This window comes from Manacus candei, unplaced genomic scaffold (genome assembly GCF_025592945.1).
Source record: "Manacus candei isolate 608988 ecotype Guabito, Panama unplaced genomic scaffold, ASM2559294v1 h1tg000094l, whole genome shotgun sequence".
Lineage (NCBI taxonomy): Eukaryota > Metazoa > Chordata > Aves > Passeriformes > Pipridae > Manacus > Manacus candei.
This window is the reverse complement of record NW_026138142.1, coordinates 2,333,785-2,350,777: the sequence shown is the minus strand read 5'-3', so window position 1 is coordinate 2,350,777 and position 16,993 is coordinate 2,333,785. Positions and strand designations below refer to the sequence as shown.

Sequence of the window (16,993 nt, the reverse complement as noted above, 5' to 3'; positions counted from 1 at the left end):
TAAGTCTGTTTGATGAGAGGTATAAAAAAATATTTGTCTTATTGCATTTGACCAAAACTCAGTAATTTCATAATCTTCATCCAAGTACCCGTGACCTACTTAATTGTATTCCTGTATTTTTATTGCTATTAATATTATTACACTGGCACACTCTCGTATCTAACTTAGCACAAACAATTTGAAACCTTCCTTTGATACTTCTCTGCTCTCAATAACATTTACTGTTGGAGCTTAAGCACAGCACTTCTGCATCAAAATAATTAAAAGCCTTTCTTGGGGAAAATGACAGTGTTACTGCAGTAAAGGCAGCATGATAAATGCAGGGTCTGGTTTTTATGTGGGCTGTGCTGTCTGGGCTTTGTTTGACCTTACCTTTTTTCTCTTATGTTTTATTTACAGATCAGGATCTTCAAATTGGCAAAGTATTGGCCAACCTTAAATACTCTTGTGAAAATAATTCTAGACTCATCTAGTGCTGTGACTAACCTCACTCTGGTTTTGGCTTTCACTATAGTTATTTTTGCTGTACTAGGAATGCATCTTCTTGGCAGTGATTATGAAGAAAAAATCCATAAAATAAGTACCAGTAAGGATTTACGCTGGCATATGAAGGATTTCCTTCATTCAGTCCTGATTATATTCCGAATATTATGTGGAGAATGGATTGAAATGATGTGGGAATGTATGGAAGTGGCTGGACAAGGCATCTGTATTACCTTTTTCATGCTAGTCCTGGTGATAGGAAACCTGGTGGTGAGTTTTAAGCTGATTCCCAGTCCCTACTGAATGCATCCAGTTACACAGGCAACTGATTTTTTCAGAGGGAAACTTTATCATTTCAAGAGTATTCACACTATTCTCTTTTCTGGATGTCACTTGACATGTTTTTCTTCAATATTTTTTTTTTTTACTTTCCCCCTGTCTTTCTCTTTCTCACACAAGAGGTAGAAGCAATGCCAAATTATTCCCTCTATCCACAGTATAGAAGTGCAGTGCTTCTGATAATGTGTTGTCTGATCTCTTCATCTTTTGTGTTGATAGGATCCAATAACCAACTGTTCAGTGCTTTTAATGCTTATCAACTTGTTCTTGTATTATCAAGACCCAGATGTTCTGGTTTGTGTGACATATAGTAGATGGAATGTAAATGTACTGGAAGACAAAATCTTTTTCGTCTGCTTGGTTTGTTGGTCTATACTAGAACCTTTTGGATGGTGGTGTTATTAAAATTCATCTTTGCTCTTTTTCAACATATCTATCTCCTCATACGTTATGGACATCAGAGCAGGTGAAAATATATTTGATATACCCAAACCCTCACTTCCTTCCTTCTTCTCCTGCCATTCCTTCCAGAAGGGGCCAGATCATACTATAACAATATTGCAATATAATAGTAAATAATTTCATGGCAGTGGTTGAGGAAAGCAAGACTGAGGGTTTCTGAAGTGACTTTTCTGTTAGCAGTGGTGTCTCCAACTTACTTTAACTATTTCAAGGTGCTCAACTTGTTCATTGCCCTGCTGCTGAGTTTGTTGGATACTCACAGCTCAGGAGGACAAGAGGAACCTGGAGAAAGGACTAAATGTCAGATTGCCCTTGCACAGATTCTCAAGGGCCTGAAGTCTTTGAAAGACAGAATTCTGGATCTTTGTGGCAGAAAAATGAAAGGAAGCCTCAGAAAAACAGATAAAAAGAAGACTTTGGAAGAAATTTCTGGCAAAAACATAGAGGATAATAATTATGCCATGACAGATGTCAGAAAATACATAGACAACAATTGCTTTGACATAGAGTGTTACCATAATGAAGAGCATTCCTCAATATCAAGGAAATACGAAGATCTTTCCAGCAGTCACAGCACCTGTGTTCCCATTGAAGCAGCAGAGAGTTACAGTGACAAAAGTGATGATGAGCACTCTGTATTCACAGAAACAGAACACAGAAAACAGGTAAGCACTATTCACATTTAAAACAAAATATGTAACTTACATCTGTAATTGCCATCTCAAAGACTCAACAGTAAATATTATCCCTTCTGTCATTTCTGCCATTTTACTTTCTTTGTTCTTCTAGTGCAAGGGCTACCAAATAGTCTTCATTTGCCAAAGAGATTTTGAATATCCACTTTTTCACCATTCTCTTTGTGGACAGCCCTAATTCTGCTGTTGTCAGTTTTATTTCCATCTATTGCTGTCAACAAATACACTAAGTTTACTGAAGATAGACATTTCTTCTTTTTGTCTCCTTTGTCTTACACTTGGATAGTTTCTAACACAGGCCTCTTCAGCTGCTTATATGTTGCTTTGCAGTTGCATGGCATCCAAAGAAAATGGGAAGAAAAGCTGCACCTCAAAAAAGAATTTATTTTTTTTTAATTACCTTTTCACCTCTCTGATACTTTGGATTCCCTCTTTATATCTTGTGATTTTCTTGCATCGGGCAGGATAAAGCTCAAGTCTTTCTGCCTGTGAGTTAGACATTCATTCTGTCATGATCGTACATAGGCCTGTTTGAGATATTTCAGGTGTCTATCACACCCATCCAGAACTGTCAAATAAGACACAGGAGCTATAGGAACTCTTTTCACCAAGTTACAGAATTGTTTGGGTTGGAAGGGACCTCTGGAGATCATCCAGTCCAACCGCCCTGCAAAAGCAGGGTCACCTAAAGCAGGTTACAGAGGAGTGTGTACAGGCAGGTTTGGAATGTCTCCAGTGGTCAGTGTCTAGGTGGACTGCTGGGATCCATTTCCTATGGTTTTGGTCATATTAGGAAGCATTGCCAATGGAATATCTTTGGACAAATTTTCAAAGAAGTAAAAATTGCTGATCACCTTAGAACCATCTGTGGCCTTTTCAAATATGTTATCCAGAAGCATTTGATGACAAAAACTGCTGCAGTGGAATCTGGTCTTTCTTGGAATTTGTGGAGACAAAAGGACTGAGAACTGATTTTGATCACTTAGGTCTTCTGCCTGTAACTGGAAGCATGAGACTGTTGTGGTACATCTGCAAAGGTTAATTGGATGCAGGAATCCATCCCTGGGCTAAATGTATTTCTTGGGGAATGATACATTTCCACAGTAAAACCTCAAGAGCACAGTATTTGAAATCAAGGAAGAAACTATTCTATTACAAGCATTTTAAGGATATCATTTAATTATCTGTAAAAAGACAAACATACTAGTGGAAGATTCTCTGCCCATGACAGGAGGTTTGGAACTAGTTGATCCTTAGAGTCCCTTCCAATCCAAACCATTCTGTGATTCTGTGCTTCTATGATTTTAACTTTTGTGGATGTTTTAGATTCTGTTGAAGAATTCTGAATTAAAGGATGACTGTCAGGAAAGAAAAATGTGAAAAATCAACTGTTTTACATAATTTCCTGCAGGGAGACAGATTACGACACAGAGAACAGCGACAGAGTTCAGGCAGCTTCAGTCAGATTTCTGAGACTCCTGAAACCATAAATGTTTTCACAGTAACACATGAAAAGCAAGAGCAAAAAGAGGTAATTCTAACTTTTATCATCTTGTGGAATATGCTAGAGATTCAAATTGTCACAGCTGTTCTCTCATTCAGCAATGACAGGACAGATTGGGATTTTCCAAAGAGTAGCAAATATAATGGCTGTGGAGGTGGCACATCTCTCTAGAGACAGTAATAGCATGGAGGTTTGTGTCTCATCAATAGCCATGGTTAATGGTGTAACTTAATGTATAATTTTGTACAAAATAAGGAAACAGAAATTAACCAGGAAACACACTTACTGTAAGCATGTCTGATACAGGCCACCTGTTTCTATGGGTAATTCTGTTTGCTGTCATTCCTGGATACAAAAATGTGCTCTCTAGAAATGGTTCCCTGAGCAACCATGCTTTTTCTGATATAGAAACCCAGCTCATTCTAATATTCTAATACAGTACAGTTCCATATCAAAAAAAAGGTGGAGAATCATGGCTTGCCTCTGATGACCCAGCAAATTAAATGGAAGTTCAGCATCTTTCTGGATTACTACCCCCAAAAGTCCAACCCCATAACCATTTTTTGGTTTTATGCACAGTTGCCAGAATTTTTCTTTGTTATACATTATTGAAATGTGTTTATATTTACAAATAATACTGAAAACATTGCAGTGCCCATTAATTTAAATAATTTAATTTTTGTATATGGTGAAGATTCCCTAGGACCTTAGACTCATGTAGAGCATCATGGCTGTCGACAGAGGAAATTCTCCCTTCTTCTGGCTTCCCATTCTTATCCCTATCCTCCTGCCTTCACTTTCCATGCCATTCAGGCACTTACACATTATTTACTCTTTTTTCCTTATATTTGCTTTCCTTATTGTCTTTAGTTTTACAAGTGTGTAGGTTACCTACCAGTAATTGCAATTCTTTGAGGTGTGTAGTCCATACATACATTTCTATCCTGCTAGACCTTCCCATCTTCAAGCCTTTTGAGACATGGTTTGTATCTCTGAAAATGAAAAGAGAATTGGATTGGCCTGAAGAAGTCAGACTTTTGTCCAAAGTTGTAGCATAAGAAAGTCTTCTTCTTCCTGCATGTCCCCTTTGGATGACAAGAAGAAACCAAAGAACTTCTTAATTTAAAAGTATGGAAACATAGAGTAGGGATTGGCTTTTTCTGTCCTATTTTTTGTAATTTCATTTTGGTAGTTCAGCAACAGTAAGGTAATTTATAGACTGCAGAATTCCTTTGGGGAGGGGGGCAGGGGATTATAAATTTTGTTTATTTTTGTTTTTTAACCTTAGTAATGAAAAGCAAATAAATTCTCCTCTTTCTTTTTCTCCCATGCAGAAATGTGGTGCTGCTCACAGCTTTTCTGAAGCCAGCAGTGTGGATGCAGTTGTTGGTCTGGAGATGTTTTTCCAGACTGAAAAATCACACCTGCCTAAGGACTGTTTTGGAGAAAGTAGGAATCTTTTCTCTATTGTGCTAATACCAAACGAACAGTGTTAAAAAATATCCACTTGGAACATGTCCAAATTAGCAGAATCTGTTTTCCTGCTCGTCCCAGAGTTGACATCTGCCTTTGATTACCTGACCATCTCCTTAGACTCCATTGACTCTCATGCTTCAATACTTCATGAAGAGTGTTTCTGGTGCAAAGCAGTGAACAGGGAGTTGTAATGTCTCTGCAATGCAAAACAGTGTAATAATCAGTAAAAATAATAATTGACTAACCTACTAGTAAGGTACTATCACTTTTCAAAACAAAAAAGAAAAGAAATAAACAAATATAGAAGTAAAGGTGCTTTTTTCCCTGTGCCCACCAGCCTTTCTGAAGAAGGGCACAAAAGCTTATTTGTTTTTTCCATGTATGTGTTGCTCTATTAAATGAGATTATTTTGGCATACAAGTTTTTTCTTTAGCTTTAGATCATTTCAACCACAGCATCACCTCATAGGTAAAACAGCACATTCTTTCTCTAGTCTGTAGAAGCTCTCTTTAGGATGTCTTATACTGTTTTGATTCCATGTTTCAGCATTTTCCATAAACCAATATACTGTTCTTTCTCTTTTCAGATTGTGGTAAATGTGTCCCATGCTGTGTAGTGGATATCACTAAGTTTCCAGGCCGAAGTTGGTGGAACTTCAGGAAAACCTGCTACAGAATTGTTAACCATAGCGGGTTTGAATATTTTATGGTTTTTGTGATAGTATTGAGCAGTGCAGCACTGGTAAATTGCATTTAATGTCTCTAATTTTGCATTGATTGTTGTCAATAAGGAAAATAATAATATTTGATTGATTTCCTCTACTGTGACATTCCTTCCAGCAGAGAGACATAAAGTGTAGTAAATGTATCCCTTAACAGTGATAAGGTTTTCCCTCACTTAGATATTTAAATATATGGATTTAACTATATGGAATTGTAGTTATTCATGGAACATAGTTCTTCATACATTTGTGTGTTAATTACAAGGCTAAACCAGAGTCTGAAATTACTTAGCACTTTTAAATAAAATAATAGCACTTCTAAATGTTTAAAGCGTTTTTAAAACATTATGATTAGAATCTAAAAGCGAAGTTGGCTGTAAACTCATAGGTGAAGTAATGTTTTGTTGCTACCGTGATCAGATCCATTTCTACTCAAGAATAAGGGAATTTCTATGATTTGAAAGCATATTCACTGTCGACTGAAAGTAATTTGTTAAATAGAATGTTTTATAATGCAGAAGGAACACAACCAAATAACCTGAAAGACATCTATGTGGTAAATGTCAGAATTTGCCAAATAAAATCTGCTCTGTGTACGTTAAGTTCAGGTTGCTCACTGAACCATAGATTTAAACTATCTGCTTTTAAATTCCCATGGCAAAGTTTCCAAGGGAAATCCCTGGGATTCTTGTGAGGGCTCCTCTCTATTTATGTGGAACCAAGCTGAAGTAAGGAAGGAAACTGAGTTATTCTTCAATGTGCTCTAGGTTCTGACTAAGTTGAACACAAAGCTAATTGGTACCCAGGTGCAAAAATTACACAAAACAACAACATTTTCTTGTCATCGAAGATGTTTAACAATGAGAACTTTCACATTTCTAAGATACTGTTGTCCTCTTGCAAAAAGGGACTTGTCCATTTTTTGTTTGGCTGGGTTTCTTTGTTTATAAAGTTGTATGCTGGTAGGGAATTTTCTGAACCAGTTAGAACAAAGGTAAATCACGGTGTCCTTGCCTTGAAAGGAAATTAAATGAGATGCTGATGACAGAAAGAATGCACAGAAAAGTCCATGGTGAGTGCTCAGTGCTCAGAGCAAAGGAAGAGTAGTTAGGAACTTAAGTAGATTCTAACTTTTAAAGGTAGCAGCAATTAAGAGTAGGTAGACACTTTAAAAAGTAGAAAAACAGTAGTTAAAATATGAAAAAACATCACTGCTAATGAGCAGGTGGTTTGACTGGTAGATGGAGATCAAGGTAGCCAAGGTTTAGCAGGCAATAAGAGGACATATGATCAGACTTGCTCAAGAAAAAAGGTCAGAAATGGCAAATAGGTTTATGTACGTGAATGCCAGAAGTTCTCATTTACCCACACTCAAATGAACAGTCCCATGGGCACAGGGGCAGCTCTGCTCCGGAGGCATTTCTCCTAATTGTTGTGCAATTGAAAGACCCCTTAGGTCCAGAAGCAGAATCACTGTTTTCTAACACTGCAGAACAGGAGTGCATAAGTTTTATTGGATTATACCTAGGAGCATCTCTGCTCCATGTTTTTTCAGTGGTCTATGCTCCTGCTCCACCTTTTCCATGGCCTTTTAGATGGGTTTTTAGGCATGTCTTAAGTGCAGGGGAGCAAATCAGGTCTGCTGTTAATACCTCAATGAAGTGGGTAGGGGAGAAGTGGAGGCTTGGTGAGGAAATAATGCAAGATGTAAAAGGAATTGGGAGTAGATTGGCAATATCAAAAACTCAAAATTAATTAGTCAGGCAGCAAATGCATGAAACACAAGCAAACACTGATGTGAACAGCAGCAATCAATAAAGCATTTTCCTAAAACCTCAAGGTCAAGGTTTAGGTGAAAAAACCTGTAACTCCAGGAATGAACAGTTCCAGCTAAGGAGTTTGTCATTCTTTTCCATGTGTGTATTACAACTCTGCAGGCTGACTAAAGATGACTCATTTGGAAGGTCAGAGTCTAAAAGACAGTGGTTAATGTGTTCAAGTCAGGCTTTATTGTGAAGAATTTAGACCAACACCTTCAAAATTATCACTTACATTGGGAAGCCAGAATGTGGTAGCCACAATTGCCCATCCTCAGACAAGTTTTGAAATGTTGAGCATAAAAACCTGAAAGTATTTGATTTTTCAACAACCTCAAAATGAGGTTGTACTTATTTTACAATTCATTTTTTACTTCTAAGTATAAAACTAAGTGGTGGTTGCCCATAATTTAGTATGAAATGGTTGTAATCAGACAAACTGTGTATTCTTGTGCAATTTAAGAATAATTTTCCATGCAACTACTGACCTGTTTGAATTCTGAAATTCCAGGCATTTGAAGATATTCACCTGCAGAATAGAAAAACAGTGAAACTGATCCTAGATTATGCTGACAAAGTATTTACCTACATCTTTTTGATGGAGATGCTTCTGAAATGGGTAGCTTATGGATTGCGGAGTTACTTCACAAATTCCTGGTGTTTGCTTGACTTTGTCATTCTATGTGTAAGTATTATATTCAGCTTGTCATACATTTTGATTTTTGACATTTTCTGTCTGGATAAGTACATGTAACTTCTAATTATGGATAACTACAAATGTGATAGACAGTTTCCAAAAGGTGAAAAATCTGCAATGTAAAGAGACCTTAGGACAAATTTAAATTGAAATTTTCAGCAATAACGAGGAGTTGCTTAAGAAAATTTTATTAGGTGTCACCATCACTGAGGACCATGATGGCTCTAAAAACCTTTTCGAGCAGAGAGAAGGAGTTCAATTAGTGATCAGAAACAAAACTAAAATAAATTACTTAAAACGATAGAAGAATGAGAAGCTACTGGCAGTTCTGGACTAGATCATCTTAAAGGTCCCTTCCAACCCAAACCATTCCATTAATCCATGATTTTGGCATTTAGAAACAGAAAAAAGGTAGAGTTGCTTTCTTGAAAGAGAAGAAACTTAGATAGTAAGGGGAGTTGAAAAGTATTGTTGGAAAAATCATTTACCAGAATGTTAAAGACGTAGGAAAGAACTTTTTGCTTTGCAAAAGAGAAATCCCAGCAATCCTTTACATATTTATAAAGATACATGTTGAAAACACCAGTAGTGAGATAAGTGTAGTATACAATTCCTACATATTTCTTATGAATTCAGACAATCTTAATTATTATAATCTTGCCATATAAAAGTGAAAAATCTATGCTTGTCAACATCACACTGAGAAGATTCTGAAGTTACGTATTTAAAAGAAGGACATGTAAACAGATGACTGATGGTAACATCAAAGTAGTTTTTTGATGACTTCAGAATAGTCAGCATTGAAAGTTGTGAAGTAGGAGGAAATTTCAACAGGAAGGTCTAATATTATGGCTATTTATAAAGAATATGTACCATGACTTTAGTTTTTTTTAAAATATATTAGAAAAGAATGAAGTAAAATTACAATAACTTTGAATTTAATGTGTATTTTCTTAATTTGACTTACTGATCAAAGATATTGTAACATTCAGGTAATGATTGTTTGCTAACACAAACAAGGGAAAATTTGTTTACCATTTAATAATCCCAGTTCCAATTCTATGAACACAGCTGTCATTTGTTTCCTGGGGACTAAGTCATGATCCCAAAGATGTATCACCTTGTTCCTCTTGGAGTGGCCTGAAATCTCTCAGGACTCTTAGAGCATTGAGGCCTCTACGAGCTTTGTCAAGATTTGAAGGGATAAAGGTAAAGATATTGGGGGTCGGTGTGAATATTTTGTAATGGCTGCATTTGAAGATTTTTTTGAAAATGACAACATAAAATTCACTATTATTTTCATTCATTTTGTTCAGGTTGTTGTCAATGCACTCCTTGGAGCTATCCCCTCAGTCTTCAATGTTTTGCTCGTCTGTGTTGTCATTTGGCTCCTATTTAACATTCTAGGAGTAAAATGGTTTGGGAAAAGATTTTTAAAGTGCATACTCCAGGAAGGAGATATCAATCTCATTAATGACAAAACTGATTGTGAGTCTCATGGTGGAAAATGGACAAATTCTCCTGTAAACTTTGATAATGTTGGGATGGGATACTTGGCTCTGCTCCAAGTGGTGAGTTCTATAAAAACATTCTCAGTTTTTTTTTCTTCAAGGAAATGTGTTGAGCAGCCCACACATGGGATGCTTCTGTTTATCCCACTGAAATTGGGGATATTTTTTAGCTTCCATATATATTTTCCTTGTTGGTGACCTGCTCAGTTCCTCCTAAAGAACACTTGAGCATATGCAACCTTGTATTAAAATCATGAACTCTGTTTCATGGCTTTTCAATTTTGTTTTAATTTTGATTAACACTCTAAGCCGGAAATAGTCTGCAAATTACTGAATTAAAAATATTCTCATTTTCTCTAGCTTAGATTGGATGAGAAAGAAAATCAGGGCACAGTTTATTTATATTTTCTTTTGCTGTAGAAGTCATGAAGGATTGGGATACTAATTTATTGAGCTCCCTAACAGGACAACAAAGGAGAGAAAGGCAATTTTTAAGTTGGCTGTTATCGCTGTATCTTCTTTAGCTGAAGTTCTTTGCCCTGGATCCTCCAAAGTATTCTATGATTCTGCAGAGTTGCTAAAAATTGCAGGAAGGAATTGTTTGCTGTTTTCTCAGAAATTGTTTTTATCCTTTCACATTATATTTATAAGTTAAGGTTAAAATTTTACTGATTTTTTTTTTACAAAAATTTTGAATTTAATGAGAATTAACATTAACATACATTTCACATGAGTTATGGGTTTTTTTGTTTTCTTTCGGGAAATATTTTTTCTCTTTACTAAACTCCAGTGATACTTCCCAGCAGATCTTTAGAAGTGATGCATATTTTTTATAGCACACTGCTTATTTTCTGCAACTATCAACACATTTATATTAGCTATACTTGATTTTTCTCAGTGATAACAAACTTAATAATGCATTTTTTTCAGGCAACTTTTAAAGGCTGGATGGACATTGTGTATGCAGCAGTGGATTCACGTGAGGTATGTCACTAAAATGAAAATTTAGTTCTTTTCCCTTTTCTTCTTCCCTCATCTTTTTTGCAATATCAAGTCAAAAATACAAGTGGTTGAAGGCATCCAGCTACGCAGTGAAACAATAATCCTTGGAGTACCAAATATCTGGAACTTAGACAAAAGAAACTGGTCAAAGTAGAGTGATACCACACAGAAGCTTGCTATGTCAGGAATGCAGAGGGGAAGATGTTGCAAGCTTTGTGCAAGTCTCTTTTGGAAACAGAATACAGAAGCTCTTGGAGGGACTGTGCAAATTTTCTTCCTTTTTAAACATGTACAGGAGCATTGAAACAGCATGCAGCTAGAGCAGTTATTTCAGGAGTTTTTCTTCCCTAGATTTGACACCCTCACTATTTCTTCTCCCTTTGCATTGCTGTTCCTCACTCTCTTACCAGGACAGTGTGTTTTAACTTCTCTGTGTTTAACTGAATTTACCTTTTTCTCACTCCTTCAGTCTCTGTGCTCTTGACTGCAGTGAAATAGTTGCTGATTAACGTGATTGTTCCTTGTAGGGCTGATCTTAGTGAGCTGGGGCTTTAGAATTGCCTGTTGTCTGGGACAGCATTCCAGAGGATGGCTGGTCCCCACTGTGTTTAGTCTGAGCTGTTGTTTTTAATCAGGGCATTCACAGGATCCCTTCTGATTGGAATTGGTTCGTTATGACTTAAAAATTTGCTAAAGCTGGATTTGTCTCTATAGCCCTGTTTGTCACTATCTTTACAATCAGTAGCAAGATAGAACAAGAGAGTGGTTCTAACTGTACATCCAGGTAAAGATGTAAATGCATTAAAAAAATAATTTATCCCTCATGACAATAAAAAGATCTCTTATTATAAATTGGAAATGGTAAAGCTGTGATTATCTCATTTTTCCAAAATTCTTTTTCTGCTTTGACTTTTTTTAACAGATCGATGAACAACCAAAGTTTGAAGCAAGCCTACACATGTACCTATACTTTTTGTATTTCATTATTTTTGGATCTTTCTTCATGCTGAATCTTTTTATTGGAGTGGTTATAAGCAATTTTAACCAACAAAGGAAAAAGATAAGTACTAGTTGAACTAACGCAGTGTCTCCTGTAATCCCAATTTTATTAAGTGAATGCTGGTTTGACATGTAGATGTCTAACATTTTGAAATAACTGTTTAACTGGATAAATTTAAAACAATAACACTTGAAACCAAATTTTGCAAACAGGAGCCTTTTCCTCAAGGCTTTTAGCAATTTACCTGTAAACTCCATTTTCCTGGCAAGTCCTTAATTTGTTCTGAGTAGAGGACAAGGAGGAAGGAGGGAATAGCTTCAGAAATGAGAAGCCAAAACCAGGTTGAATTCTGTCCTGATTCATTTAGATGTAAAAGCATCCAGAATGGAAAGGAAAATTGAGTAAGTTATTTCACTTGGACGACTTAAAACAAATAAACCTCTTGCTCATTCAAAAAAAGCAGACCCCAACAGGAGGTTTACAATTTCAAGATTCACTTTTGGAAGACAGAATCTCTACAGGAACCCTTTTTTATTTCCATAGCCCGACTCATACACCAAGTGTCAGAGCATTGCTGCTCTGGGTAGAGAGAGAGAGCAATAAAGCCCACAAGAAATTCTTCTGCTCTCTGCATTTGAACAGAGAAGGGATATTTGGGGGTTGAGGAACAACAGTCCAACTTCACTCTAAGAATTTCCTTTTCTAACAAAGTCCCAGTTACAATAATCCAAACAGATAGAAACAACAGTGCTTTAGTAGTTTATAAGCCTGAACATTTACTGGAAGTTTATGTGGACCTAACACTTTTTTCTTAGTACATGCTGTGATTGACATTTTTTTCTTTGTCATTTTTTTCTCTTCCATTTCATTGCTGCTTCTTGGGGATTTTCCTTGTGATTCCATATAGTGAAGTCAAATGGAATTTTCAGAGGTCTTTCCAGAGTTGTTGAAATTGCAGATGCCCTACTGAACATTCTTGTGTGTTTGTTGTACAAAATGCTGATCACTCAGTGCTTTTAGGATTGATGAGTGGCTTCTGAATCCTGGGTTCAAAGCGATTGCTAAGTACTATAGAGGGTGTAGATGGGAATAAGAAATTCATTGTCAGGAACCTCCTGTAGAACTGGGTCCCATCATCCTCCATTTACCTGCTAGTCCAGCAATACCCTTCTGTTTCTACCTTCCCCAAAATAGAAAGTATTTCCCTTCTTGATAAATCGTATGTAATTTTTAAAAATATGAAATAGATTTGTAAAACTTCAGAAAGGCTTTCACACTTGAGGGAACTGACTTGGGAACACTGCCTAGACTAGACTGTCATGATCAGACCCAGATCAGCTCTTTTCAGTACATCTTTTCAAAGATCAAGGGGAAAAGGAGAAATGGTGAAGACACATTTTGTCTCTGTGCTGTCCTAGGTCTCAGTCAGGACAGCTGTAACTTACTCTTTTTTACAGAAAGTTGCTGGAATTTATTTAGGGAACTGCTTAAACTTCAGCTGAACAACAATATTCTTTCCCTTTACTTAGGTGGAAAGGATCTATTTTTGACTGAGGAACAGAAAAAGTACTATAATGCCCTAAAAAAACTTGGATCCAAGAAACCTCAAAAACCCATCCCAAGACCATTGGTGAGATTATCTTAAGTAGAACATGGCAGAAGATACAGCGATGGTGACCATATTTGAACTCAGTAGCCCAGGCACAGGGAAATAAACTTTGCCTTAGAGCCCATCATCTTCCTCATTCAATGTAGTATTTACATTTTACTGTCTTTTTCTTAAAAGAGTCTTTCCTTGTGGGTATTAATTAGGGAAATTTATATCCTATTTATGACCTATCCAAATGTATAACCTGTTTATAAAGGTTCATAATTAGTATTTGTTAACCATACCATGACCTTGGTTACTTAAGTTGCATGACATTGCTTCTGCCACGAGTTGGATTATTGCAGGTGAGAATGAATAGAGAATAGCACATGCCCCATGGCAATTATTTGCTTTTAAATACTCTTATGTTTTATTTCTTTTAGTTTCTTAATTTTAATTCCAGGCTTGGCTTTTCATAATAACTATCGAGAGTTTTTCTTGCTTATGACATTTTAATTTGAATTGCTTATCCTAAAATATCTGCTTCAATAAATATTTCTATTAAAAGAGCAATCACAATGTACTCTGGATGTATTTCCTATTTTTTTATACGCACGCACACACACACATATATTTATGCCAATGTGAGTTTTCACTGAAGATCTAAAGAAATCACCCAAAAATGTTTCTAGTAGCTTATTGTTAAATTTATATTATCTTAAGGTCCTTTTCCAAGCACAAATTACTGATTAATATTTGAATGCGGTTCTTTTTCTCTCCACAGAATGCATTCCTGGGATTGCTGTTTGATATCGTAATGCACAAAGCATTTGACATCATCATCATGATTTTCATCTGCCTAAATATGGTTGTTATGATGGCAGAAAATATCCAGGAAGGCACCAAGGAACTTCTTAATAAAATCAACTATTTTTTTGTGGCTTTATTTACAGCAGAATGTGTCATAAAAATGCTGGCCTTAAGACAGCATTACTTCAAAAGCATCTGGAACTTTTTTGATCTTAGTGTTGTGGTCCTTTCAATAGTTAGTAAGTACCAATCACTAAATCAGGTAATGTGTCTTACCAATATTGAGCCAAATATCAGTATGAAGTAACCACTGAGATATATTTGATAAACAAAGTCCAGATCCACTATACTTTTTACAACTATATGCTAAATCATTCCTTCTAAAAGGATGCATTTTGTTTTCCGTTATATTTTTCCACAGTACTAGAAGGTAAATGGAGTTTTCAATTTTTACTTTTCTTAAAGTATGTTTTATTGAGTAATTAACAGAGCAGAAATTTAATTAATTAACATCTTCTCTAAATTACTATACTTAACCTGTTGTCTGACTGTCTTTATGCTTTCAGTTTACATGTTATCATGGTAACTGTTGTTTTCACAGTAAAAGTAAATTCATGTTAAAAATACATTTGCTTGAAAAATGAGAAAGATGTATTTAATTTTTCCTGGACCTACTTTAAAGAAGGTAGATCCTGATTGCTGATTTAGAAAGCTCAGGAAAATGTAATTGCTCAGCACCATTCTAAATCTGGACCACTATTTGTGACTGTGAAAAGTCTCACTAAAACTGACTTGGCTTTTTTGGCTTTTCAAATAAGACTAGATGCTGATCATTTCCTCTACAAAGGGTCATAGATAGCTCTAGTTTCTTGTACAGTATATTTGGTTTGTGCTTCCCACTCAGGCTCAGGTTATATCACAGAATAAAGGACAGGAAAGAAAAACTGTTCTGAGTTCTCTGTTTCATGCCTAAGCACAGTAACCCATTGCTGTGCCGTGCAACCCAGGAAAATGATGACTCCTTAACTCCTCTGTTTGCAATCATTTGCATTCCTGCTGTACCCTTACTCTGTTAGTAGGGTCAAAGAATGGGGTGTAATGGGGGATAAATACTAAAAGACAATTTTCCTTTCCATTCCTCTTGGTTTTCTCTGTTCTCCTTCACGTACCAAGCATTAGTCAAAGCCTCACATTTAGCATGTGATCAGGCCTCTAAAGAAGCAGCAGATGACAGCCAGGAGGCAATCCCCACAGCTTCCAGCACAGGAGCTGAACAGATTTAAAGTATTTTTAAATACTTGGGCATGAATGCCTGCCTTCACCCCTCTGGCTTAGAGAAATCTGTGAGGATACAATTTCCAAATTATGCATAATCTTGAAACCTCTGTAATACTGAAAGGTATTTGTCTTTCTTTTCCTAAGCTGTCTTGTAAGCAGGTTCAGTATTGATGATGTTTGTGTGGAAAGTGGTGTAATATGGTCAGTGTTACTTCTGACACCTAAAGCACAGAATATAACAAAGCAGACAACAATTTAACTAATATGTCTTGACAACATTTTGTTTTCTTTCTCCTTTCAAAGGTATTGGAGTTTCTGAAGCCTTTAAAAAATTCATCTCTCCTACACTTTTGAGAACTATTCGTTTGGTGCGAATTGGCCGAATCCTGAGATTGGTTCGAAAAGCGAGAGGACTTCAAACCCTTCTCTTTGCATTACTGATGTCTCTTCCTGCACTGGTCAACATTGGCCTTTTGCTTTTCCTAATTATGTTCATTTATGCTGTTGTGGGCATGGCAAACTTTGCCTGTCTTCCCTGGGAAGGTGGGATTGATAACATTTTCAACTTTCAAACCTTTTCTGGTAGCATTCTCTGTCTCTTCCAAATTACAACATCAGCTGGCTGGGATACATTTCTGGCCCCTTTGTTAAATGAATCTGTTACATGTGCTCCCAACTTAAATTTAACAGAGACAGATAAAACTACTTGCAAAAATAGACCATTTGGTATTTTTTATTTTGTAAGCTATGTCATTATATCATTTCTCATTGTTGTAAATATGTACACAGCTGTCATTTTAGAGAACTTCAATATTGCCACTGAAGAAAGCACAGATCCTCTTTGTGAGGAGGACTTTGATATGTTTTATGAGACCTGGGGAAAATTTGATCCTCTGGCAACACAGTTTATTGACTATTCTGCTCTTTCAGACTTTGCAGATGCTCTGGCAGAACCCTTGCGCATTCCAAAGCCCAATAACATCCAGCTCATATCCATGGACCTCCCTCTAGTGAGTGGAGATAAGATCCACTGCTTGGATATCTTGCTTGCTTTCAGTAAACGAGTCTTGGGAGAATGTGGAGATTTTGATACACTTAAATTACTGATTGAAGAAAAATTTGTGGCTGCCAATCCATCTAAAAGATCTCACAGGCCAATTTCTTCTACATTTAAGAGAAAACAAGAGGAGGTATCAGCAGTTATTATCCAAAGGGCCTTCAGGAGGTATTTGATACAACGTTCTTTCAAAAATACATCTTTCTTATGCCGTCACAGACAGAACAGTGCTGTCTTTGGAGATGACACACTTAATGAAAGTAGTGGCAGGAAGATACATAAATCACGGCCTGTTTCTTCCATATCTCTCCCTTGACTTTATGTTGCTGTTGCTCAAACCAATAAGCTGGACACATAAGGTTACCTCAGGCTGCAGCATTTTTGACTTTTAAAGCAAAGTCACTGATTTTCAGATGGAGACAATATGTGAATCCCAGAGCATAATAGTCTAAATTTAGAATAATGATGGCAGCCTTCAAGTATTGGGATTGTTCAAATTTTCAAATTCTCCTTAAAATGATTAAGATCTGAACAACTATGTCATAAATTTTGG

General features: G+C 36.3%; 1 protein-coding gene across 1 annotated transcript in view; it reads left to right on the top strand.

Moving 5' to 3' along the window:
• The window catches only part of LOC127461029 (sodium channel protein type 5 subunit alpha-like), a 114,118-nt gene extending 97,362 nt beyond the window's left edge, over nucleotides 1-16,756 (top strand). Inside the window, exons 9-21 of the mRNA XM_051768251.1 lie at nucleotides 400-753; nucleotides 1,497-1,949; nucleotides 3,391-3,510; nucleotides 4,818-4,932; nucleotides 5,546-5,700; nucleotides 8,009-8,182; nucleotides 9,266-9,403; nucleotides 9,511-9,765; nucleotides 10,636-10,689; nucleotides 11,630-11,771; nucleotides 13,237-13,337; nucleotides 14,080-14,344; nucleotides 15,687-16,756. Coding sequence (XP_051624211.1) covers nucleotides 400-753; nucleotides 1,497-1,949; nucleotides 3,391-3,510; nucleotides 4,818-4,932; nucleotides 5,546-5,700; nucleotides 8,009-8,182; nucleotides 9,266-9,403; nucleotides 9,511-9,765; nucleotides 10,636-10,689; nucleotides 11,630-11,771; nucleotides 13,237-13,337; nucleotides 14,080-14,344; nucleotides 15,687-16,756 — 3,396 coding nt within the window. The remainder of the gene's footprint in view (nucleotides 1-399; nucleotides 754-1,496; nucleotides 1,950-3,390; nucleotides 3,511-4,817; nucleotides 4,933-5,545; nucleotides 5,701-8,008; nucleotides 8,183-9,265; nucleotides 9,404-9,510; nucleotides 9,766-10,635; nucleotides 10,690-11,629; nucleotides 11,772-13,236; nucleotides 13,338-14,079; nucleotides 14,345-15,686) is intronic.
• The last annotated feature ends 237 nt before the right edge of the window (nucleotides 16,757-16,993 follow it).